This window comes from Papio anubis, chromosome 1 (assembly GCF_008728515.1).
Source record: "Papio anubis isolate 15944 chromosome 1, Panubis1.0, whole genome shotgun sequence".
In the NCBI taxonomy this organism is placed as follows: Eukaryota; Metazoa; Chordata; class Mammalia; order Primates; family Cercopithecidae; genus Papio; species Papio anubis.
The window spans coordinates 23,720,092-23,744,238 of NC_044976.1; the positions used below are offsets into that span (position 1 = coordinate 23,720,092).

The 24,147-nt window shown below is 41.3% G+C and overlaps 1 protein-coding gene across 3 annotated transcripts in view; it reads left to right on the top strand.

The window, feature by feature from the left end:
* Positions 1–315: 315 nt before the first annotated feature.
* The window catches only part of MACO1 (macoilin 1), a 70,243-nt gene continuing 46,411 nt past the window's right edge, over positions 316–24,147 (top strand). For all 3 annotated transcript variants that reach the window (XM_003891353.4, XM_021937639.2, XM_009202033.2), the window contains exons 1-3: positions 316–634; positions 16,797–16,938; positions 19,142–19,268. In XM_003891353.4, the coding sequence (XP_003891402.1) occupies positions 555–634; positions 16,797–16,938; positions 19,142–19,268 (349 nt within the window). In that variant the 5' untranslated portion in view covers positions 316–554. The remainder of the gene's footprint in view (positions 635–16,796; positions 16,939–19,141; positions 19,269–24,147) is intronic.

The following is a 24,147-nucleotide window of genomic DNA, read 5'->3' on the forward strand; positions in this document are numbered from 1 at the left end:
TACGGTATGCTCTAGTAGGGATTACAATACAGTGAAACGCAACCCAATAATAATAAAGCATACCTTCGCAACAAGGCGTAATATAGGATGTTATATTTATAGGGCCTATTTATAAGCCTCTATTTAAATCTTTCTGATAGGCTCAGCCGCGGACCCAGACACCATAATGATTGGCGCATTCTTCTGTCCTTCAAAGAGGCGGGTTCTAGAAGCAGTTTTGCTTCAGCAGGCCCTGGGATTGGTCGACAGAGGTTTACCGGTGGCCTCGATTGGCCCCGCGGGCCGTCCATCGGAGCTGGGGAGGCGGGGCAGGCGGCTGGCTGGTGCTGGGCGGGCGGGCCCCGGAATTGTCATTTCTTTGTTTCCGAAGGCGAAGGAGGCTCCGAGCCCCCCCTCCCCGTGCCACCCCCTCCCCCCGGGTGCTGGCTCCATGTCTGTGTGACCGGCCCCAGGGGTAGAGTCCAGGCCCGACGCGGGGCGGGCCGGCGGCGGCGGCGGCGGCTGAGGTGAGAGACGGCGGCGGCGGCGCGGGCACCCGGCCCCCCAGCGGGAGGATGAAGCGGCGGAACGCGGACTGCAGTAAGCTCCGCCGCCCCCTAAAGCGGAACCGGATCACCGAGGGCATCTACGGCAGGTGAGCGGCTGCGCCCCTACTCCGCGGGCGCCGGCCCTGCGGTCCCCCGCCAGCTCGGAGGGGCCCGGCCCCGTTATGTAACCCCGACTAGGCCGCACTCCCGCCCCGGGGGCTCTCCTGAGGAGCGCTGGCCCGGGAGCAGCTGGCTGGCCCACCGGGGGTCCCCCCCCCGGGGGCGCGGGGCGTGGCGAGGGCTGGCCCGGCCTGGCCGGGTGGGGAGGGCGCGGCGGGCGCTAGCTGAGGGAGCCGCCGCGCCGCCGTTGGAAGCGCCGGGCCCGCCGGGGGGAGGGGCGGAGAGCCCCCCAACCAGCCCGGCGCTCCCGAGCATCCCGGCCGTGCCGCTGGGCCCAGAGGGCCGCTCCCGGGAGCCCTGACTTGCAGCCTCTGGCCCCCGAGCCCCCCGGTGGCTTGGGAGTTTGCCGGCCTGAGCCAGGAGGCGCGTGGACCACAGCGCGGGGGGTGGGGGAGGCTGACAAAGTTCAGAGCCCACTGTGGCCCCTCGTTCCCCCAAGCTGCCAGCAGAGTGGCCTGGAGCCATGCTGTCACTTCTTTCGCCTTCTACTTCCCATATGGGATTTCAAACTTGGCACCGAGGGCTGAAGCTGATACCCCCAAATCATGCCCTGTGGCCCTGCTCCAGACTCGAAAGGGTCTGATGACCAGTTTTTCAGCAAATACTGTTTTGACAATTCCAAGCAGATAGCTTGCTTTGAACGTTTTTAAAAAAGGATTTTCTCCAAACTCTCTTTTTTTTTTTATCCGCAAGAAAAGCAGTGTCCCTTTAAATAGAAGTTGAATTCAGTCCACCGGTAGAGAAAGACGACAGGTTCATGGGGCAACTTACTATCATAGCTTCCCCAAGTCGATTTGTGTACGACTGTTTTCTGGTTCTTCTCAGAATGTTAATTGTAAATGGTATTTGCCTTGATACAGATTTCGGTGGAGAGGTAATTAGTTTACAAAGGAGAATTCTCAGCATGTGGATATAGGCTTAATTGAGTCCTCATGGTGCTTTACAATTAGCTCTTCTAGCTGTGGGATTTCAAGAAATACGTGAGGTAGCTGATGACACCCAAGTTGTCTTAACATAACTGTACACCTTGCACATGCTCTTGTTTACAGATGTGGAATGATTGCTTTCCACAAGCAGCTGACTGTTGTAAACACTGGGGATTTTCTTCAAGTTTAAAAACATTGAGAAGTCATAGTAAAAAGTTCTTAGGTATATTCTTATAAAATAAGCTATAGAGCATAGGAGTAATTCATTCATTCAATGGTTATATGTACTGTGTGCCAGGAACTCTTCTAATTAGTGAAGATAGAGCAGTGAATAAAACAGATTCGAATCTATGCTGAATCAATCAAACTTGACCATTTTAACTGAAACTGTAAAAGCAAACAATTTTTCCTACACATAGATGGAGGAAAGGTCTCTTAAATGCACGTTACATATGCTGCACATTCTTGAATTAAAGAAAGTTTTTCCCCCTTGGCTATTGAAAACTGTTTGACCAACTTATCATTAATGGTAACATAAGAATAGGAAAGGGATATTAAACAGAGTTGGTAGACTTAGCACAACTGTGGCATTTGAATAGCTGCTATTTACAGTAACATAAGATGATGTACCTCCATTTATAGCAAGAAGATCGAGAGTTCCATATTGTTTACATGTTTTCTGCTGTATTTCAATTTCTCTTTGTACTTGAACAAATAGACCCAGTTTACAACCTGCGCCATAATAGCTACTCAAGTGTGAATCTATGTGAAGAAGTGAATTCATTGTTTAATGAAGATTTATCATCATTAAAAAGCCATCTGATGGCTTTTGAAATTTGAATTTCTTACCCTAAAGGGTTAATTGTAAATACTCCATGCAAGTTATTCAGAGGTTCATCTGCAAAATTTTAAAAACCAACAGTGCATTAGCCTTAAATCTTCTTACACTTCTCTTTTGCATTCTTTAAGTTAAATGTTAATGAAAGACCTAAATGTATTTCTACCTGTCTTTCCTGGTTGGAGCATCATATATCAAATGAGCGTTTCAACTCACTTATCTGTTTCTTGGTTTATATTATGGAGTATTGGACTGAAGAACAAGATTTTTTTCCCCCCAATTCTGTTTTTAAAGAGATTTAGAAAAATTTCCTGTTATTTCTAAAGCAAATAGGATGAGTGGACTGATTATAAACTAGAATGCTTGAGGATTCATGAATATCAGATTTCTGGTGATCCTCAAATTTAAGTCTATACTAAGTTGTTTTTCACACCATCTATTGCCCATTTTGTTTCTCAACAACATCTGGCTGATTTTGGATTCATTAAACAGAGAGCCTTGTTTTTTTCCTGGGGCCGTGTTGACAGTTTTGATAACCACTGTCTACTGTTTCATAGCCAAACCTTTCATGGACTTATTATTTTCATGTTCTCAGTCTGTACAACTTTCTGAGCCTTGGCATAGGAAGGAGGCAGCTGTGGTGAAAAGCGCACTGGACTGCAGGAATCAGGAGACCCAGGATCAGACTCGAAATACCAGCTCTGCTGCTTTAGGCAGACAGGGCATCCACAGCTTTAAGCCCCAGTTCTCCCATCTTCAAGTGAGTTTTGAGGACTAAAGGAGATATGTACAGTTTGTGAGATGCCTTATAAATCCTAGTGTAGTTTACAGATACTGTTTACCATGTTGTTACTATCACAGTTTAACATGTGTGGCTTATTTTTTAAGTAGGCAGGAAATACTGTAAGATTTGGTGCAACTGTAAACAAAAGTTGAGGAGCCAAAACAAGGGGTCAGTTGCTGTTTGGTCTTGCTTTAAAAAATCCTGTTGTGGAGACACTTTTAAATCATGGGCTGCAGTCCAACAACTGTTGCTGAGGTGACTGTCAAATGATATCATTTATTGTGAGTATCATGGCTGTCTTGGAATTCTGTTTCAGGGCGAGATACAAGGAAAATTAATTTTAGGCATTATATTAATGTAATCTGCATTTATACCTATGAAACATCATTTGAAAATTGAAACATGCTATAGAAATATTTTAATCCAGTTAATAATTAAAAATAGGAGAAAGGAAATAGAAATAGTGATCTTTTCATCTTACTGGGGGCTAAAGTTCAATGTAGTTCTAAAAAAATCTGACCCAGCCCAGAGCCTGACACAGAGTAGACATTCAGTGTTCAATAAATGTTGAGTGAGTAAATTAATAAATAAATGAATATAAGCTAGTCCATTTCATTCATGAAGTGCCTACGTTGTTCAGGGAGTTGTGGAGGATACAGGATAACACATGGCTCATTGTCTTCAAGGGATTGATAGTCTAGTAGGCCGTAGTAATACCGTCTTAAATTTGTACAGTGGTTTAGAGTTTCCAAAGAACTTTAAGTTCTGTTCAAGTAAAAATATTTTTGTTGTACTAAATTTTAGCTTACTGTTTTAGTGGTTCACCTGACACATTAACAGCTGTATTTTGCTCTGTGCTATTTTATGATAGACAGTTGCCACTAAATGGGGGAATCTTTTCTATCTCAAATGAGATAGATATGAAAGTACTTTAAAAATTATGAACATAAGTTATTAAGTACCTAACTTTTGTATATCTAGGGTCCTTTGGTTTTCTGGACTGGGTTCTCTCCCAGTGTCTGCCTTGACACATGTGCACCAGACATTCCCAATAGTAATATCTCATTGCAGGCGTGATTTTCCAGGTGAGGTGAGGTTAGGGTACTATGTAGTTTTTAAAAGCCTTAAGGGGATTCTGTATGGTTTACCCCCACCTCTCACCCTACCATACTTTCCACTCCCTTCCCTCAGAGAATTACTGACTTTATAATACAAAAATGAGATAAGATGTAGTAAGTAGAAGAAGGAGGCAGAAACATTTGTGTTTAAAGTATACATATATTCCAAGTTTCTACAGTTAAATGGTTATTTATACAAGTAAATACAATACGAATTTTAAGTAAGATATATGTTTTAAGCTTCTGGAAATGATTTTATATCTGCGTTACTGGTAGCTGAAGGAAGCACCCCTTCACTGTGTATTTAAGACTGCTTCCTGTCTTCGTGTACTGGATTCTGCTTGTAGTGCTGTGTGAAGCTTAGGCAGTGCAGTATTGTACCTGTCATATTTTTGCAGCTTAATGCCTTAAAACTAGGACTAAGAACTCAGCACTGGTGTGTATGTTATTATTTCCCATTTTTATTTCAGAGAAAAATTCTCTGGTCCTTGGGGCTCCTCAAAAGTGACTTTTTAAAGTGATTAAATTTTACATTCTTCTCAACTTCCCAATTTCCTTTTTCAGACCCTTGTCTACATCTGATCTCCAGAGATTTCATTTGACTGCTTTTTCTGCCTCCTTAATGATGTTTTCTAAGTCTAGTTTTAGACTCCTTTGGGCTATGCTTATTAAAGTCACTGCAGGCTGTCATGACCCTTGGCTGCCTTGATTGTACATGTGTTCTGCAACTGAAACCCCAGATACCTGTGTTGCAACCTCATAGCCTAAAAGCATTTTGGTAATCTTGGTAGGCTTTAACGATCCTGGACCTGGCGCAAAAGTCTATATTGTTTTAGAGGAGTGTTGGGGAAGGAGAAATGGAAATGTTTTCATTAACCTGTGCAGTGAAGTATTTGTTAGCTAACCTCTTCTATTTCTGGTTTTCACAAAATACACTTTAAAAATTGGCCACACTGGGATGAAAAAGCACTTTCCTCCAACTTTCATTATGATTCTTCCTGTCTGAGCAGTCTTGGCAGTTTAGTTTCATTAGGTGTTTTGAAAATCCCTTTAAATTGCTGCTGGGTTGAGGAGGGGAACAGGAGAGAATGTGATTCACTTCACATTATTTGCTTAAAAGCTTCCTGTTTGATCAGTGATAGTCTCCTTTTTCTTCACATTGATTCCTCATGGCCCCACTTGAACCTCACTAGATTTAGACTGACCTTAATGGTAGGTTTAACAAATAATTATTTTCATTTTCTTACTGGTTATATGCTTGTATATATCTCATGGACCCAGTCCGTGTTCTGTAAGCATTTATGTTCCTAGAATCTTTTTCTTTGGCCATGTCTCCCAGATCTCCCCACTGATACTGTTAACCCTTTGGGGTTTTATGTATATAAATGTGCACCTTGTTTTATCTGTTTCTAGGCTACCATCTTGTGGAGTTTGGAGGGCAAGTAGAAATTTCACAAACATAGTTAAGTGAAATACTGTAATTAGGTTACTTTTCTTCATAAAATTTAGTGTGCTCTTCAAATATACTGATTACTTTATTCCCAGGCTTACTAGATTTGGGCATAATTATTTTACTTGGCTCTTTCTCAAGAATTAAGTCCAGAAGAAAAATAAGTTGGCTGTCCAGCAAGCTGCATAAGTAGAAAGGTACATACAACAGTAGATACACACATCCCTGTTAGACTTTTTCCACTGTGAATTTCTTCAGATACTTAAGTAGTGACTTTTCAAAGCCTCTCACGTTGCATCTTGGCAATGGGAACTTGAAAAAAGTTAATCAACTTTTAGAGAATATTGAGGCTTTGTATCTTTGATTTGGCATTTAACTGACATCAAATAATCTCAGCTGATGAGCCTTCCAAAGCACTTTTCATCCCTGGCCTTTGAAGACATTCATAGTACTGACCTTGATTACTTTATATTTTTTTCTCTGCTGCCTTTAAGGATATGATATGCCCACTTTGAGTCATGGGATTGTGGTACCAAAAACAATGTATCCCTCACCCCATCTCCTGTTACCTTCTGTTTTTCAGAGCTTTTGCATTTAGTGATTAAAATGGTGTGACTGGTCCACTTTTATTTATCTATTCGTATCACTGATGCATTTGAACTGTTTAGGACCAATTTCCCACCCAGCACAGAGGAGTGGTTAGAAATAATCTCATTCTGTTTTTTAATTATATTGTTACATTGTTCATCTTCAAAACACTTTTTTTTTTTTTGAGACAGGGTCTCATTCTGTCGTCTAGGCTGGAGTGCAGCAGTGAGATCGCAGCTCACTGTATGCTTCATCTCCTGGGTTCAGGAGGTCCTCACACTTCAGCTGACCGAGTAGCTAGGCCCAAAGGCGTGTACTACCGTGCCTGGCTTTTTTTTTTTTTTTTTTTTTTTTTTGCGTTTTCATAAAGATGGAGTCTCGCCAATTTGTATAGGCTGGTCTTGAACTCCTGGGCTCAAGTGAGCCACTCACCTTGACCTCTCAAAGTGCTGGGATTATAGGCATGAGCCACGGCACCCACCCAACACTTTTAAAAACCAAATAAGTGGCTGAGTAGTAAAGTCAGTAGTTTGCCTATCTTGTAGCAAGAACGATTGAACATTAAAGAGAATGAATACTATGTTCATGTCCAAAATAAGGATTCCTGTCTCAGAAAAGAGAGGTACTGTCTGAGGCTTGAGTCTTCTTTCTCAGATGTAATAAGAATTTTTGGCCAGGTGTGATGGCTGTAACCCCAGCACTTTGAGAGGCTGAGGCAAGAGGATCACTTGAGTCCAGGAGTTCAAGACTAGCCTAGGTAACAGAGAGAGACCTCATCTCTACTAAAATTCAAAAAAATTAGCGGGGTGTGGTGTCACATCCTTGTAGTCCCAGCTACTCGGGAGGCTGAGGCGGGAAGATCATGTGAGCCCAGGAGTTTGAGGCTGCAGTGTGCCATGATCGTGTTACTACACTCCAGCCTGGGCAATAGAGCAAGACCCTGTGTCGAAAAGAGAATTGGCTGGGTGTGGTGGTTAATATAATCCCAAAGTGCTGATATTACAGGCATGAGCTACCACAACCAGCCCCCAATTTAAAAGAAAAAAAAAAAAATCTAGAATGGAAATCGCTAAAAAAGATTTTCACAGTTTTGTGGTATAACATTTTTATAAAGGTCTGTATAGACCACAGAGATATCAAGGACAGGTATTGTAACCTAATGCAGGTGGTGAGTTTTAGAATTTCTGTTTCAAGAATACTTTTAACAGTGTGGAGTCTATGGGGTTTAGGAAGGGGAGGAGTGAAGAAGCATAGGAGGGAGAGAAAAGAACTCACAGGCGCGAAAAAAACCCTGTTAACATTATATAAACATTAGAAATTCATTTCATAAGGGAATCAAAATTATGCTTCATATAATTGATAGTAATAATCTGCTTAATCACACCTTATATTTGTATCATACTTGTAACTTTTCCAGATGTTTTCATATTAATTATCTCATTTTATCCTCACAAGTGTGAAATAGGCAGAGTAGTTATTGCCATTTTATAGGAAACAAACCTGAGGAATAGAGAACTAAAAAGCTGCAAGGCACGGTTGAAAGAGTACAGAAAGAGAAGTCAGGGGACTGCAGACAACAGTGTAAATTCTATGTGGAACACTATGTTGCTGCTAAAATGAATAAGGGAAATTTCTATATAAAGAAGTGGACATGACTGGGCCTGGTAGCTCACGCCTGTGTAATCCCAGCACTTTGGGAGGTCGAGGTGGGTGGATCACCTGAGGTCAGGAGTTCAAGACCAGCCTGGCCAACATGGCAAAACCGCATCTCTACTAAAAATACAAAAATTAGCTGGGCGTGGTAGCATGAACCTGTAATCCCAGCTACTTGGGAGACCGAGGCAGGAGAACTGCTTGAACCTGGGAGGCAGAGGTTGCAGTGAGTCGAGATCGCGCCACTGCACTCCAGCCTGGGCGACAGAGTGAGACTGTCTCAAGAAAAATAAAATTTAAAAAAAAACTAAAAAAAAAAAAAAAAAAATGGACATGTCAAACAGAAACCTGTTTTTGTTAAGAAACACATTTGTTTATATAGAAAAAACAAACTATATTTATGAATTATATAACAGCAATCATCTTGGGGCAGGGCTACCAAGGGCTTTTATATTATTATATATTATATGACCTTTTAAATAACAAGTATATGTTGCTTCTTTTTAACTTTTCATTTTGAAATAATTTTAGATTTAAACAGAAAAGTCACAAAAATAGTACAAAGTACTTACACCTTAGTGAAACGTACCTTATTTATTTATTTATTTATTTTTAAAGAAAGAAAAATAGCCAGGTATGGTGGCTCATGCCTGTCACCCTTGCTACTTGGGAGGCTAAGGTGGGAAGATTGCTTGAGCTCAGGAGGTTGGAGGTTGCAGTAAATTGTGATTGCACCACTGCGCTACAGCATGGGAGACAGAGTAAGTCTGACAAAAATAAACAAACAAAAAAGGGCATATTTCACACAGATTTGTTATTGCAGTGGCTGCACATGTACGTGTGTGTGTGTATAATTGACACTAGAAAGGTTCCCTTTGCAGTATGCAGAAGGCCTAGAATAGAAAAGAGAATTATGGAACAGATTGGTCTTCTCGGCCTGCTCCCCTTTTTTGAATTTTATACAAGGAGGTGCCTGCAGAATGCAGCAGTAGTTCCAGTTTATTTTATCTTAAGGCTCACACGCAACTTTCTATAGTTTTTTTTTCTTGTCAAAATTTTTTTTTGTCTCTGGATCTCTTTACACTCTTAAAAATGATTGAGGCCGGACACTGTGGCTCACGCCTGTAATCCCAGCACTTTGGGAGGCCGAGACGGGTAGATCACCTGAGGTCGGGAGTTCGAGACCAGCCTGACCAACATAGAGAAACCCCGTCTCTACTAAAAATGCAAAATTAGCCAGGCACATGGTGGCACATACCTGTAATCCCAGCTACTTGGGAGGCTGATGCAGGAGAATCACTTGAATCCGGGAGGCAGCGGTTGCGGTGAGCAGAGATCGCGCCATTGCATTGCAGCCTGGGCAACGAGCAAAACTCTGTCTCAAAAAAAAAAAAAAGATCGAGAACATCTCAGAGATTTGGTTTATATGGATTATATCTACCAATATTTACTGTATTAGAAGTTAAAACTGGCTTGGCTGATGCCTGTAATCCCAACATTTTGGGAGGTCAAAGTAGGAGGATTACTTGAGCCCAGGATCTTACTTTGTTGACCAACCTGTGCAACATAGCGACATCCCATCTCTACCAAAAAAAAAAAAAAAAAAAAGCACACCAAAAAATTAGCCAAGCATGGTGGCATGTGCCCGTAGTCCTAATTACTCTGGAGGCTGAAGTAGGAGGATCACTCGAGCCCAGGTTGAGGTTGAGGCTGCAGTGAGCTATGATTGTACCACTGCACTTCAGCCTGGGCAGCAAAGGAAGATCCCAATTCTGGGGGGAAAGAAAGAAAGGAAGAAAAGAAAAGTTAAAACAGAAAAATTTAAAACATTAGTTCACTTAACAGTAACAATAAATTGCCGGGCACAGTGGCTCACGGCTGTAATCCCAGCACTTTGGGAGGCCAAGGCGGGTGGATCACCTGAGGTCAGGAGTTCAAGACCAGCCTGGCCAACATGGTGAAACCCCGTCTCTACTAAATACAAAAATTAGCCAGGCGTGGTGGTAGGCGCCTGTAATCCCAGCTACTCGAGAGGCTGAGGTGGGAGAATCACTTGAACCTGGGAGGTAGAGGTTGCAGTGAGCCAAGATCGTGCTGTTGCACTCCAGCCTGGGCGACAGAGTGAGACTCCATCTCAAAAAAAAAAACAAAAGTGACGGGACGCGGTGGCTCACACCTGTAATCCCAGCACTTTGGGAGGCCGAGGCGGATGGATCGCAAGGTCAGGAGATCGAGACCATCCTGGTTAACATGGTGAAACCCCGTCTCTACTAAAAATGCAAAAAATTAGCCGGGTGTCATGGTGGGCGCCTGTAGTCCCTGCTACTTGAGAGGCTGAGGCAGGAGAATGGCGTGAACCCGGGAGGCGGAGCTTGCAGTGAGCCGAGATGGCACCACTACACTCCAGCCTGGGCTACTGAGCGAGACTCCATCTCAAAAAAAAAAAAAAAAAGTAACAATAGCTTAATAAATTCGTGAGAAGACTGGTGTGGTTTTACATTTTTGCATAGCTCTTCAGTGTGTGACTTACTAGAAGACACTTTGAGAACCACTGTTGTCGTCAGAACCAGTGGCAGGTAGGCCAAGTGGAGTGATAGTCTGGCACCCAGAACAAGGCTTATTAAATTCGTTTCTTCATAGTGAAGAACATTCAGAACAGATGGGAGCAGGTTCATGGTAATCCTTCAGGCAGAAGCTGTATTGGTTATCTTGGTTGATGTTGCTTTCTCCAGACACCTTCCCAGTCGGTCACCTGTGTGTCATCTTTCCCTCTATATTCATTGTAAGTATGTGCTTTGGTAAAAGTCCTACTGTCAGTCCTAAACACTTTTCTACATTACAGATCATTCATTCAACATTTTTTTTTTTTTTTTTGAGACGGAGTTTTGCTCTTGTTGCCCAGACTGGAGTGCAGTGGTATGATCTCGGCTCACTGTAACCTCTGCCTCCCGGGTTCAAGCGATTCTCCTGCTTCAGCCTCCAGAGTAGCTGGGATTACAGGCATCTGCCTGGCTAATTTTTTTTGTATTTTTTAATAGAGACGGGGTTTCACCGTGTTGGCCAGGCTGGTCTCAAACTCCTGACTTCAGGTGATCCGCCCACCTCGGCCTCCCAAATTGCTGGAATTGTACATGTGAGCCACTGTCCCTGGCCTCAAAAAATATTTTTTGAGGAAAAAAAAATAGTTAAGCTCCTATAGTCAGAGTGCTGTGCTGGGCACTAAGGAGATAAAGCAGAGAACAAAATGGGCAGCTCCTTTTTTCTTGTGGACTTTACATCCAAACAGCTAATTACACAAAATATTATTTAATTATCATTGTGATTCAATGTTCTTATAGTACAAGATGCTATGTGAGTATGCAATGGGGTCCTAGTCTTTACTTTGGGGTTAGGGCGGCTTATTGTGAGGAAGTGATATTTGTACTGTGCCGAAGGATGAGTAGCAATGGAAGTGCTTCGTTTAGTTTTAATTGTACTTAGGCAGGGATCTTGGCTTTGACTCAGAAAGAAATGTAGAAAAATGGAAGAACTAACCCTGAACAGTTTGAATGTTCCCAGTTAAGAGGAGGACAGTCAACAGTTTGGTGATAAGCACTGATTATCTGATTAGGGCATTGTCTTTTTTTCTGAGACATCCTGTAATTGAGTGGAAATTCCATGACAATGAGAAATTTATATTATATACCAGTGCTTCTAAAACTTGATTGTATGCACAAGTAGCTTAGGGGTCTGGTTAAAATGCAGGCTTAGATTAAATAAGTCCTGAAATTCTGCTTTTCTCAAAAGCTCATATATGACAGCGATTCTGCTATTCCAGAGACCAATACTTTGATTAGCAAATGGGCAGTATGAGACTTCAGGTAGAGTATAAGCCAGATAAGGGGCTGATTGAATGTTCTAGAGGTGATGTCCAGTAGAGAGAGGTATTGGATAACAGAAAAGATAAAGCAGTTTGGTCTAGGAAGTATGGCAGATACTGAATGCAAAAGGTGACTCACAGTTGCCTTTACCGAGAGGACAGGAAAGCTGGGATTGAGATGGATGGCTACTAGCAGAGCCAGTGAAATATTCCACAGACTCATTTCTGTAGTGAGCACCAAGTGAACTAAATGGCCATTAGTCTGCCTAGGGAAAAGGTCAGGTACTGAGGATTGATGGCCAGCTCGTGGTAATTGTGTGGGCTCCAGAAAATGATCTAGATGATAAGCAGCTAGAGATACTGGAAAAAAGGTGCACTTTACTTGGAATAAGAAAAATGTTGAATACTGCTTCTCATTAATCATAGATGATTAATCTATGGATGGAGAGTACAGCTAAATGGATTGAGGTAAAAAATGGTTGTAAATGGCAAAAGTAGGAATAGAATGGGGGGGAAATCTTATAGTTAATATTCACTTTGATAGAGTCACTACCATTAAGCCTAACAATTGCATAAGACTTCTTAATTTCATTGGCACTCAGAATAGAAGCTTACAAGACCCTCAGAAGATGTTATTCATTTGCCCTTGTTTCAATATATTATTTTAGAAAATATCTTTTTGTTGCAGTTATGCTTTAAAATTTTGTTTAAGATACAGTATAGTCATTAGCAAATTTATTTGAATCGGAGAATCAAGGTAATATCAAATTAGCCATGAGTCATATAATGAACTGTGTATAAAAGTATTTTATATTTAATCATATTTTCTTCATGGTTTAAAAGAAATGTTTTAGAATGCCATGATGGCTTAAATCCCTGTCTAATTTTCTCATCCTTTGGAATATCATCTCTTTAGATTTGGTAAAAATCTTATGACCTTCAGAATATGAAAGGAGAGGAATTAGGGCTTTTACTGTGATGAGCAGTCATTTTAGATTACTTGTCTTTTAACTTCTGTACATGTACCTACAGAAGGTTGAGAGGCATGATTTACTGATAGAGAGGGCTAAGTCAATACTGAATCAGGCAGCTGTCTTAAACTTCCAAAACCTCTAAGACTAAAATGACTCAATAGAATTCAAGATTAGTCTTAGAGAAAGTCAGCTTTGTTAATTAGGTTATCTCTTGATTTTAGAGGCAGGCCTGCCTGAAATGAGAGCCAGAGGAAAGTTGAGAGTATGTTTGTAAAAAATCAAGTTTTATTAGATATCTGTATTTCTAAACCATGACTCAGTAAGAACTGGATGTCAAGGAACATCAAAGGTATGAAAGCAGTTGTTTGAAAAGAAATGTATCAAAAGGAACCCCGCCTTAAAGTTATGCAATTGAAAAAGAATAGTCACTAACAAAGATGGTAATTTTTGAACTGCCTTAGTTTTAAATGATTGAATTATTAAAAAGTACGTATTCAACAGGCTGCCATTCTTTGGATAATGCTATCTAAATAGTGAAGCGGAATGTTGCCATGGCAGGATCTGACTGGGATCTGACTGGGATCCTGCCATGCATTGGGGGCATTTTGGGCAGAAAGCAATTGGTGGTACTCTTTCTTCTCCGCTTTGGGAATGGTAAGGGCTAGACCTGTTGGGGTACCCTTCATGTCTCATTCAGCTACATTCCAGAGATAGCTCCGTAGGGAAAAGGATTAATCAGGAAAATGACTATATTTCCTTGCCCTTTTTTTTTTTTTTTAAGAGATGGGTTCTTGGCCAGGCACAGTGGCTCATGCCTGTAATCCCAGCACTTTGGGAGGCCAAGGTGGGCAGATCACTTGAGGTCAGGAGTTCGAGACCAGCCTGGCCAACATGGTGAAAACACGTCTCTACTAAAAAAATACAAAAATTAGCTGGGCATGGTGTGGTGGTGTGCACCTGTAGTCTCAGCTACTTGGGAGGCTGAGGCAGGAGGATCGCTTGAATCTGGGAAGTGGAGGTTGCAGTGAGCTGAGATCATGTCACTGCACTCCAGCCTGGGTGATAGAGTGAAACTTAGTCTCAAGAAAAAGAAAGAGATGGGGTCTCACTTTGTTGACCAGGCTGGACTTGAACACCTGGGCTCAAATGATCCTCCTACCTCAGCCTCCCAAATAGCTGGGACTACGGGTGCATGCCACTGCTTCTAGCTATGCCATTTAAAAAAAAAAATCTGAAACCATGGTGGAGAGGCTGTTATTCCTTTTTCAAGATGTAGAAACAGTTCTAGACACAAGGAAAAAACCTCTTAGTTTTAAAGTCAAGCACCTTGGAAATCTAGTTTCAAACTAGATTTGTGCTCCCGAATACCTGCATGAGTCAGTTGTGTTTTTTGTTTGTTTTTGTTTTTGTTTTGAGACAGGATCTTGCTCTGTCACCCAGGCTGGAGTGCAGTGGCACAGTCATGGCTCACAGCAGCATGGACCTCCCAGGTTCAAGCAGTTCTTCTACCTCAGCCTCCTGAGTAGCTGGGACTACAAGTGTGTGCCACCACACCTGGCTAATTTTTAAATTTTTTTTACAGATGGGGTCTCACTATGTTGCCCAGGCTGGTCTTGAACTCCTGGACACAAGCAACCCTCCCATCTTGTCCACCCAAAGTGTTGAAATTACAGGTATAAGCCACTGTTCCTGGCTCTCATTTGTTCTAGAATAAAATGTGCATTGCTCTCCACTAGGTCAGTTATGGATTTAATGAGTGAGAATTACGAGGGCTCTGTCTTCATCAGGCCAGCAGAACTCTAGTGAAATGAAACTAAAAGGTGGGACTTAGGATTCAAGACTGTGTTCTGGCCAGGCGCATACCTGAAATCCCAACACTTTGGGAGGGTGAGGCAGGTGGAGCCCAGGAGTTTGAGACCAGCCTGGGTAACATGGTGAGACCCCCATCTCTATAAAAAATTTTTTAAAAAATAGCCAAATGAGGCACATGCCTATATTACCACCTACTTGGGAAGCTGAGGTAGAAGGATTACTTGAGCCCAGGAGATTGAGGCTGCTGTGAGCTATGATCTTGCCACTGCGCTTCATCCTGGGAGACAGCGCCAGACCCTGTCTCAAAAAAAAAAAAAAAAAAAGAAAAAAGATTGTGTTCTTTTGTGATTTGCTTCAGGTTCCTTTACAGCAAACCTCTTAGCAGAAACTTACTATCAAACCTAAATAAGTTCTAAGGATAAATATTAGAAATCCACCGTAGATGACAAATTATGTATCACTGTGAATACTGTATCATTGAGGGTCACATGTTTCTGTTCTTGACATCTCTTACCTGAATGGCTTCAAAGGGCACAAAATAAATCCTCAATGCTGGATCCTGCTTTTTTCCCCTTTTTTCTTTTTTTCCTTTTCTTTTTATTATTTTACTTTTAAGTTCTTGCTTTTGTTTTTGTTTTTTCCTCCAAGTATGTCTTTTGTATCTTATTGGAATATATTTCAAAATTATTTATTAAAAATCTCAATTTTGTTGTTTTTTATTTTTATTTTTATTATTTTTTTTTTTTTTTTGAGATGGAGTCTCGCTCTGTCGCCCAGGCTGGAGTGCAGTGGCCGGATCTCAGCTCACTGCAAGCTCCGCCTCCTGGGTTTACGCCATTCTCCTGCCTCAGCCTCCCGAGTAGCTGGGACTACAGGCGCCCGCCACCTCGCCCAGCTAGTTTTTTTGTATTTTTTTTTTTTTTAGAGAGACGGGGTTTCACCGTGTTAGCCAGGATGGTCTCGATCTCCTGACCTCGTGATCTGCCCGTCTTGGCCTCCCAAAGTGCTGGGATTACAGGCTTGAGCCACCGCGCCCGGCCTTGTTGTTTTTTTAAATGACTAACTTGATCACATCAGTATTGGAATGTTTGTATTTGTCCCAAGTGAAAGTGAATTTTAGGTATTTCCAATTTGTATATTGTGGAAAATATTTTTTAATACCTAAAGTTGACCTCTAGAATTGGCAGGACTAGGATCACAGAAATAGAGGCTTGTTAACAAGTAGAATCTAAAGACTTCTATTGTCCATTATGCAACTAATGAACTGGAAAATTGACCTATGGAGTATATGAAAAATATTTTTTTCTGTGTCCTTACCTTGTTTGACCTACTGCAGTGGTTACATATGTGTCCTAACTGGCTTGTCTGAATGTTTCTGTTTAACACAAGTCCAGAGGGAACTGGGAACACACATTTACATATCAACTGGAGCATGGCTTAGATGTTTAAGGGTTTTTTTCTTTAATGTACATTTTTGTGCTTTCGCAGCCCTTGGTAGTGATTTAGCATCTGCTCCCTAAGTTTGTTTCTATTTGGGGAAGTCATTTGGTTTTTGTTTGGTTAATGCAGATGAATACTATATACAGAGGCAAGAGGAAAAAAGGGGGAAAAAAAGACAGAATTCTTTAGGCATGTAAGGATGTGCATCAAGAATTTCAAAGACTCTTCGAACAGATGTAGAGGGGTGGGGAAACAGCAAATTTGAAGCCTTTCAACTGTGACATTTTCTTCTAATGAAGAACAGCTTGAAAGCTGTAATTTTGAGAGTGTTGCAGTATTTTGAAGTCAGACACTTAGCACATTTTTAAAATAGTGGTGGGATTTAAATGGTTTTTTTCCATCTTAAGTGGAATTAAGCATTTTTGGCTATCATCTTATCTTGATAGTTTTGAGTCTGAGAATGAACACCAGAGAGCATTTAAAGTGCAGATAGGCCATGGCAGCATCTCTTTTTTGTGCTTTATCTCCATTGTTTTCAAGATATGCGGAGGTATTTTTTTGTCGTTTTTAAACAGAAATAGTGAATTTTCTATTTCTAGTTATTCACAAATGACCTTAAATTAATTCGTTATTTTTATATTTTGCAGTACATTTTTATACCTGAAATTCCTGGTGGTGTGGGCACTTGTCCTCCTAGCCGATTTTGTCCTGGAGTTCAGATTTGAATATCTGTGGCCATTCTGGCTTTTCATCAGAAGCGTCTATGATTCCTTCAGATACCAGGGACTGGTATGTTTACTAATACATGTTTTCTGTGTGTGGGGACCGTTCAGCTATTTAAAATAGGTGTTATTAGCAATAGGTGACTTTGTTAGGATTAGCTAATAGGGTCCATTAACTGAAATTGACCTCTAAACTATTTTGTCTAAACCCATTGATCAAATAGTTACATTTTCTCCTGCTGTCCCATTCCAGTGAAACAGAACAGTGGAGGAAGCAATAATTACTCGGTCATTTGGAGGGCGGCAACCTAGTCTGGGGGTGGCATATCCCCTCCCCTTCCATTTCCCGTTGCAACCAATAAAGGCCATTCCTACCTTTAAAAAAAAAAAATTGCTCAGTCCTGCTTTGAAGTGTTTGTGGGTTCCCTGTTGCTAGGTTAGTGGTTGGATTTGAGTTAGAGTAGTGTTTCAAACGTTTTGGTCTCAGGGCCCCTTTTCACTCTTAAAAACTATTGAGGACTCCAGAGAGCCTTTGTTAATGTGGCTTATATCTGTCCAGATTTACTGTATTAGAAGTTAAAACTGAGAAAACTTTAAAATACATACTTATTAATTCACTTAAACATAATAGGCCCATTACATGTTAATAGAAATTACATTTTTAAGTGAAAAATAGCTATATTTTCTAAAACAAACAATATAGAACAGTGGCTTCATTTTTGTAAATCTCTTTAATATCTAGCTCAATGGAAGACACCTACATTCTCATATCTGCTTCTGAAGTCAGTCTGTTACTGTATCACATGTCATGTAACTTACAGAAAATTCCACCATATGCATGAGTGAGTGTAAAAAAGGCAGATAACATCTTAGTATTGTTATGAAAATAGTTTTAACCTCAAAGAGCCTTTGGAGGGATCTCAAAGATACCCCAGAAATCCCCAAACCACGTTTAGACAGCTGCTAGATTGGAGCAAGCATAGGCCTGGGCTTGTTCCCTTGATTAATGTGTTAATTCTGTTGTGTTCTACAGCCACATCTTAAAACTATAACGCTCCCACCCAGGCCTGGTGCTTTGGTCAGAGCAAATCCATGCTTTAAAAAGATAGTTTCAGCTCATGTTCTATTGGCGATTGTGGTGTCCAGAGGAAAACTGCATTATTAAAATTATTATTAGGTTGGTGCAATTACTTTTGCCCCAATTACTTTTGTGCCAACCTAATAACATCAGTATATGTCTTACTAATATTATGGTTCATCTGTGCTCCAGAAAGCCTGTCTTTTAAGAATGAAGCTCTTTAGGAATGGTTTGTGAGGAGAGAGAAGACTTTTCTGTACTAAAATTCTAGTTTTTTCAGGGCTGGTGGTGGTTCACACCTGTAATCCCAGCACTTTGGGAGGCCAAGGCGGGCAGATCACAAGGTCAGGAGATTGAGACCATCCTGATTAACATGGTGAAACCCCGTCTCTACTAAAATTACAAAAAATTAGTTGGGTCTGGTGGCACGTGCCTATAGTCACAGCTACTCAGGAGGCTGAGGCAGGAGAATCACTTGAACCTGGGAGGTGGAAGTTGCAGAGAGCCAAGATCGCACCACCGCACCCCAACCGGGGTGGCAGAGTGAGACTCTACCTCCAAAAAAAAAATAAATTCTAGTTCTTTTAGGTAACCCACATTTATTTGGAATCCAAACGAATTCACTGTGGTCCCACCTCAGTTCATTCTGATCCAGTTCTTTTTCATGATTTGAGGACCATAAAGTAGTAGTATTCTTTAATGTTAAAGTAACCACTACTTTTTAATTTTATTTATTTTTTTTGAGACGGAGTCTCACTCTGTTGCCCAGGCTGGAGTGTGCAGCGGCGCAAGCTCCGCCTCCTGGGTCCATGCCGTTCTCCTGCCTCAGCCTCCTGAGTAGCTGGGACTACAGGCGCCTGCCACCTCACCTGGCTAAAGTTTTGTATTTTTAGTAGAGACGGGGTTTCACCGTGCTAGCCAATATGGTCTCGATTTCCTGACCTCGTAATCCGCCCACCTCTGCCTCCCAAAGTGCTGGGATTACAGGCATGAGCCATCACACCCGGCCACCACTACTTTTTATATGGTTGATTTTAAATGTTTAAAATCTCCTTTTGTGAATTTGCTCTATAGTTACCAAGTTATCTCTTAGCAGTTTCAATAATTTTGTCCAACATACATTTAACAACATGTGGTTGAAAATAACAAGTTCTAAGATGTGTCTTTCATTTTGTTTTCTTTTTCCCTTTAGGCCTTCTCAGTATTTTTTGTTTGTGTAGCATTCACGTCAAATATAATATGCCTGCTGTTCATCCCCATACAGTGGCTTTTTTTTGCTGCTAGCACATATGTATGGGTTCAGTACGTATGGCACACAGGTAAGTCTTAATGATTGCTTAGATGGATAGAAATCTTAGATTCAAATTTTTTAATGTGGTTATTTCTTTGGATACATTATTTAGAGTTGAGTTTAATGTGGACATTTTAAAGTTTTCTTAATAGATTATAATATACCTTCAAAAATATATATATTTTTTTCATTATTTGAATCAAAACTTTAAGTTGTTATGATTTGATATTTCAGTTACAGGCATTGCGGGTACCAACTCTCACTCTGAATATATCTTTTTTTAAAAAAATAGTTGGAGTGATTTCTATCTAGGTATACTTGAAGATAGCCATGTGCCAAAAAAGAAAAAAATGTTCATGGAGTTTCATCATTGAAAGGAATGTCATTTAGATGAATCCTTAATTTGGCACAAGAATCCCCACGCATCCCTGGCACATGGTGGTTTTACCTGTCATGGAAAACCTACAGTAACAAGGAACTTACCTACCATTCCTGGTACCCTACTCTGTTTTTGGGAGGTATAAAATAAAGTTCTTCCTCATATTAGCCAGAATTTTCTTCCTTACATTTTGACCCAGTATGTCTTAACTGTTTTGGGGCTTGTTGATTCCTTTTAAAAAGATTCTATTTATTTATTTTTTTTAGGATGGGGTCTCACTATGTTGCCCAGGCTGGACTTGAACTCCTGGGCTCAAATGATCCTCCCACCTCAGCCTCCTAAGTATCAGGACTAAGCCACAGCTTGCTGATTTCTTAGAGGATCTAAAGAGGTTTTCCCAGAAAAATACAAGGGAATGTGTAAAACTTTTCCTTAAAATGTCAAGGGGGACAGGCGCAGTGGCTCACGCCTGTAATCCCAGCACTTTGGGAGGCTGAGGCAGGCAGATCACCTGAGGTCAGGAGTTTGAGACCAACGTGGCCAACATGGTGAAACCCTGTCTCTACTAAAAATACAAAAATTAGCTGGGTGTGGTGGTGCATGCCTGTAATCCCAGCTACTCAGGAGGCTGAGGCAGGAGAATCGCTTGAACCTGGGAGGCAGAGGTGGCAGTTAGCCAAGATTGCACCACTGCACTCCAGCCTAGGTGACAGAGCGAGACTCCATCTCAAAAAACACAAAAGAAACAAAACAAAAAATATTAAGGGACCTACCAGACCATCCCCTCAATCCCAAACATTGAACCTCTGCATTAGAGCCACACTGAATGAATGTGATCTCCCTTCCATGTTAACATTTCTTTAGAGATTTAAAGACACTGTCATAACCTCTTAAGTCTTTTCTGTAGGCAAGAACATCTCTGGTTTCATCAGCTTTTCTTTATTATTTTAAGAGCTTTTACCCTCCTAGTCTGCCTACCTCAGTGGTTCTCTACACTGTTGCAGGTGTGTTCTGACTAGAGTAGAGCTCCCTACTTCTTAGAGCTATACTTCTGTTACTTTAAACTAAGATCAGATGAGATACTTTGACAGCCTCAGCCCACTGTGAAAGCCAGAGTTTGGTATGCACTAGGATTTGAGGATTGGCTCTCAGAGTCAAACTTGTTTGCAAAGCTGCGTGAAACTTGATTCTTGGGCCCAGCTACAACCTTTAGGATTTTGACCAGAGAGGGAGCACCAAATAATAAAAGCTGTCTGGACCAACGTTCATCCTCTTCTCAGAACTGCTGAGATGATGATGTTGGCCCATGTAGAAAACACAATTGAGCTCTGTTTTTTAAAGTATCTGCTATGAATGAGCATGCTTTTCTCCATGTTTTACACTCTTTCATATCTGACTTGATTTATAAGCTACTATGAAGGTTCTTCAGTCTGCTTTCCTCTAATTAAAGTGATTTTTCTTCCCACCAGTTTTTAATTTGTGTTTCCTTATCCTGGGCCTCAGTTTCGAGTGAGCTGCCTTTTATACTTGTCACTCTCCCTAGGTCTCAACTTCTCTGTTATATAAAGGTGGAGTAATCTAAATAATGGCTGAAGAATCTTCCACCTCAAATATTCTGTGACTCTGAGGAGCTGTGGCGATTTCTTAAATTTCTTTAGTAATATCTTAGTAGTGGAGAAGAAACTAACCATATAACTATTAATAGAACCTATTGGGAACTGGTTCAGTGGGTGACCCACAGGGCAGCAGTGTAGCTAAAGTCATAAAATACTACTGGCCCCTCTTTAGCCCTCGGCTCAGAAATGAATATTGGAATAGCTAAGTTATGAAATATGTTTTAATTTGGGATGACTGGTGCTTAAACAAATGAAACAAAAAACTGCTTTTATTGGGCTGACAAAGATGAGTGCAATTTCTATAACTTGGGGTAGTTTTTCTTACAGTTGTTAAAATTTAAAATTATTTGATGACAATATTAGGAATGGTTGATGAAATTACATATGATTACAAAGAATAATATTGTAGCATAAGCTTTTTTCCTGGTGGTTAAGAGGGGAAGAAAACGATATAAAACTGTATGTACAATATGATTATTATACTTGCTCAAAAAACTTTCAATGTGATTTTGTTTATTTCATAGATGTAGAATACAGGTATTTTGTCTAATTTTTCTATTTTTTCTGTAATATGCTTATTGTGTTTTTTTAACCTTATAAATCAATATAGAGAATAGGGCAGATAAATATTTGAAAATGCATTTTGAAATGATTTTGAAAATGCATTGTCCTGTGTGTTCCTGTTTTTCCTCCTACGTTGTGAAAATACCTATTTTTGGGCTGAGCACAGTGACTCACACCTGCAGTCCCAGCACTTCGGGAGGCCAAGGCGGATGGATCCTTTGAGTTCAGGAGTTCAAAACCAACCTGGCCAAAATGGCGAAACTCTTCTCTACTAAAAATACAAAAATTAGCCGGACATGGTGGCATGTGCCTGTAATCCCAGCTGCTCATGAGGCTGAGGCAGGAAAATCGCTTGAATCCGGGAGGCGGAGGTTGCAGTGAAGTGAGATTGTGCCACTGCACTCCAGCCTGGGCGACAGAGCCAGACTCTGTCTCAAAAAAAAAAAAAGAAAGAAAGAAAAGGAAAAAAAGAAAATATCTGTTTTTGTTGTGTGAAATTCTTAAGAATGGTTGAGACCATTAGCTGGCTTCACAGAGCATCCAGTGTCAACTTCACTCAGGTACTAGGACTAAGGGAGGTTCTCCTCAGAAGCAAATTTAGTACTGTCTCTGAACTTGGGCCCAGTTTGTTTAGACTCTGGGGTTTACTCTTCAACAAAATGAGGAGGTTAGACAAAATGATCTTCCTAGTTTCAAGATACTATGATTTTTCTTTAGTTTCATCCCAAAGATCCTTAGCAAAAAGTCACTGATTTTTTCCCGCTCGTGCCCATGTAGTCCACATTCATAAATACCCCATCATTAGTCATGTCCTGATATAGATGGACCTAGCCTGCAGATTTTGATTCCAAAAGCCAATGGACATTTGCCTTTATTTGCATCTTATTTTGTTGCAAGTTGCTTTTTCCTCCCATGAAAATTGTTTTTAATTACAAAAGGAATATGAGTTTGTGCTTTAGAAAAAAATTTTTTGAAGGCCGGGCGTGGTGGCTCAAGCCTGTAATCCCAGCGCTTTGGGAGGCTGAGACGGGCGGATCACAAGGTCAGGAGATCGAGACCATCCTGGCTAACACGGCAAAACCCCGTCTCTACTAAAAAATACAAAAAGCTAGCCGGGCGAGGTGGCGGGCGCCTGTAGTCCTAGCTACTCGGGAGGCTGAGGCAGGAGAATGGCGTGAACCCGGGAGGCGGAGCTTGCAGTGAGCGGAGATCCGGCCACTGCACTCCCAGCCCGGGTGACAGAGCGAGGCTCCGTCTCAAAAAAATAAATAAATAAATAAATACAAATTTTTTGAACAGTACTTAAGTGCCAGAAACATTTCTTTGTTCTACAACTTGTTCTTACTTATGGATTTTATTTTATTTTATTTTTTTTGAGACGGAGTCTTGCTCTGTCACCCAGGCTGGAGTACAGTGGCCGGATCTCAGCTCATTGTAAGCTCCGCCTCCTGAGTTCACGCCATTCTCCTGCCTCAGCCTCCCGAGTAGCTGGGACTACAGGCGCCCGCCACCTTGCCCGGCTAGTTTTTTGTATTTTTTAGTAGAGATGGGGTTTCACCATGTTAGCCAGGATGGTCTCGATCTCCTGACCTCGTGATCCGCCCGTCTTGGACTCCCAAAGTGCTTGGATTACAGGCTTGAACCACCACGCCCGGCCGGATTTTATTTTTTTTATGTCATTCCATGACAGTGCAGATCTTCCTCATTCTTTAGGAAACCTTCAACATATTTCATTATATAGATTTATCATAAAGTTTCCTGTTGATGAACATTTAAATTATAAATTTTTGCTTTTGCAAATAATATTATGTTGAATTTTATTTTTTTGAGGCAAAGTCTCGCTCTGTTGCCCAGGCTGGAGTCCAGTGGCGCAGTCTCGGCTCACAGCAACATCCACCTCCTGGGTTCAAGCAAATCCTCTGCCTCAGCCTCCTGAGTAACTGGAATTACAAGTGTGTGCCACCATGCCCAGCTAATTTTTGTGTTTAGTAGAGATAGGATTTCACCATGTTAGGCTGGTCTTGAACTCCTGACCTCGTGATCTGCCCACCTCGGCCTCCCAAAGTGCTGGGATTACAAGCATGAGCCACCATGCCTGGCCCTACAGTGAATTAATTAATTAATTAATTTATTTATTTGAGATGGAGTTTCGTTCTTGTTGACTAGGCTGGAGTACAGTGGTGCCATCTCAGCTCACTGTAACCTCTGCCTCCCAGGTTCAAGCGATTCTCCTGCCTTAGCCTCCCAAGTGGCTGGGATTACAGACACCTGCCACCATGCCCAGCTAATTTTTGTATTTTTAGTAGAAACGGGGTTTTGCCATGTTGGCCAGGCTGGTCTTCAACTCC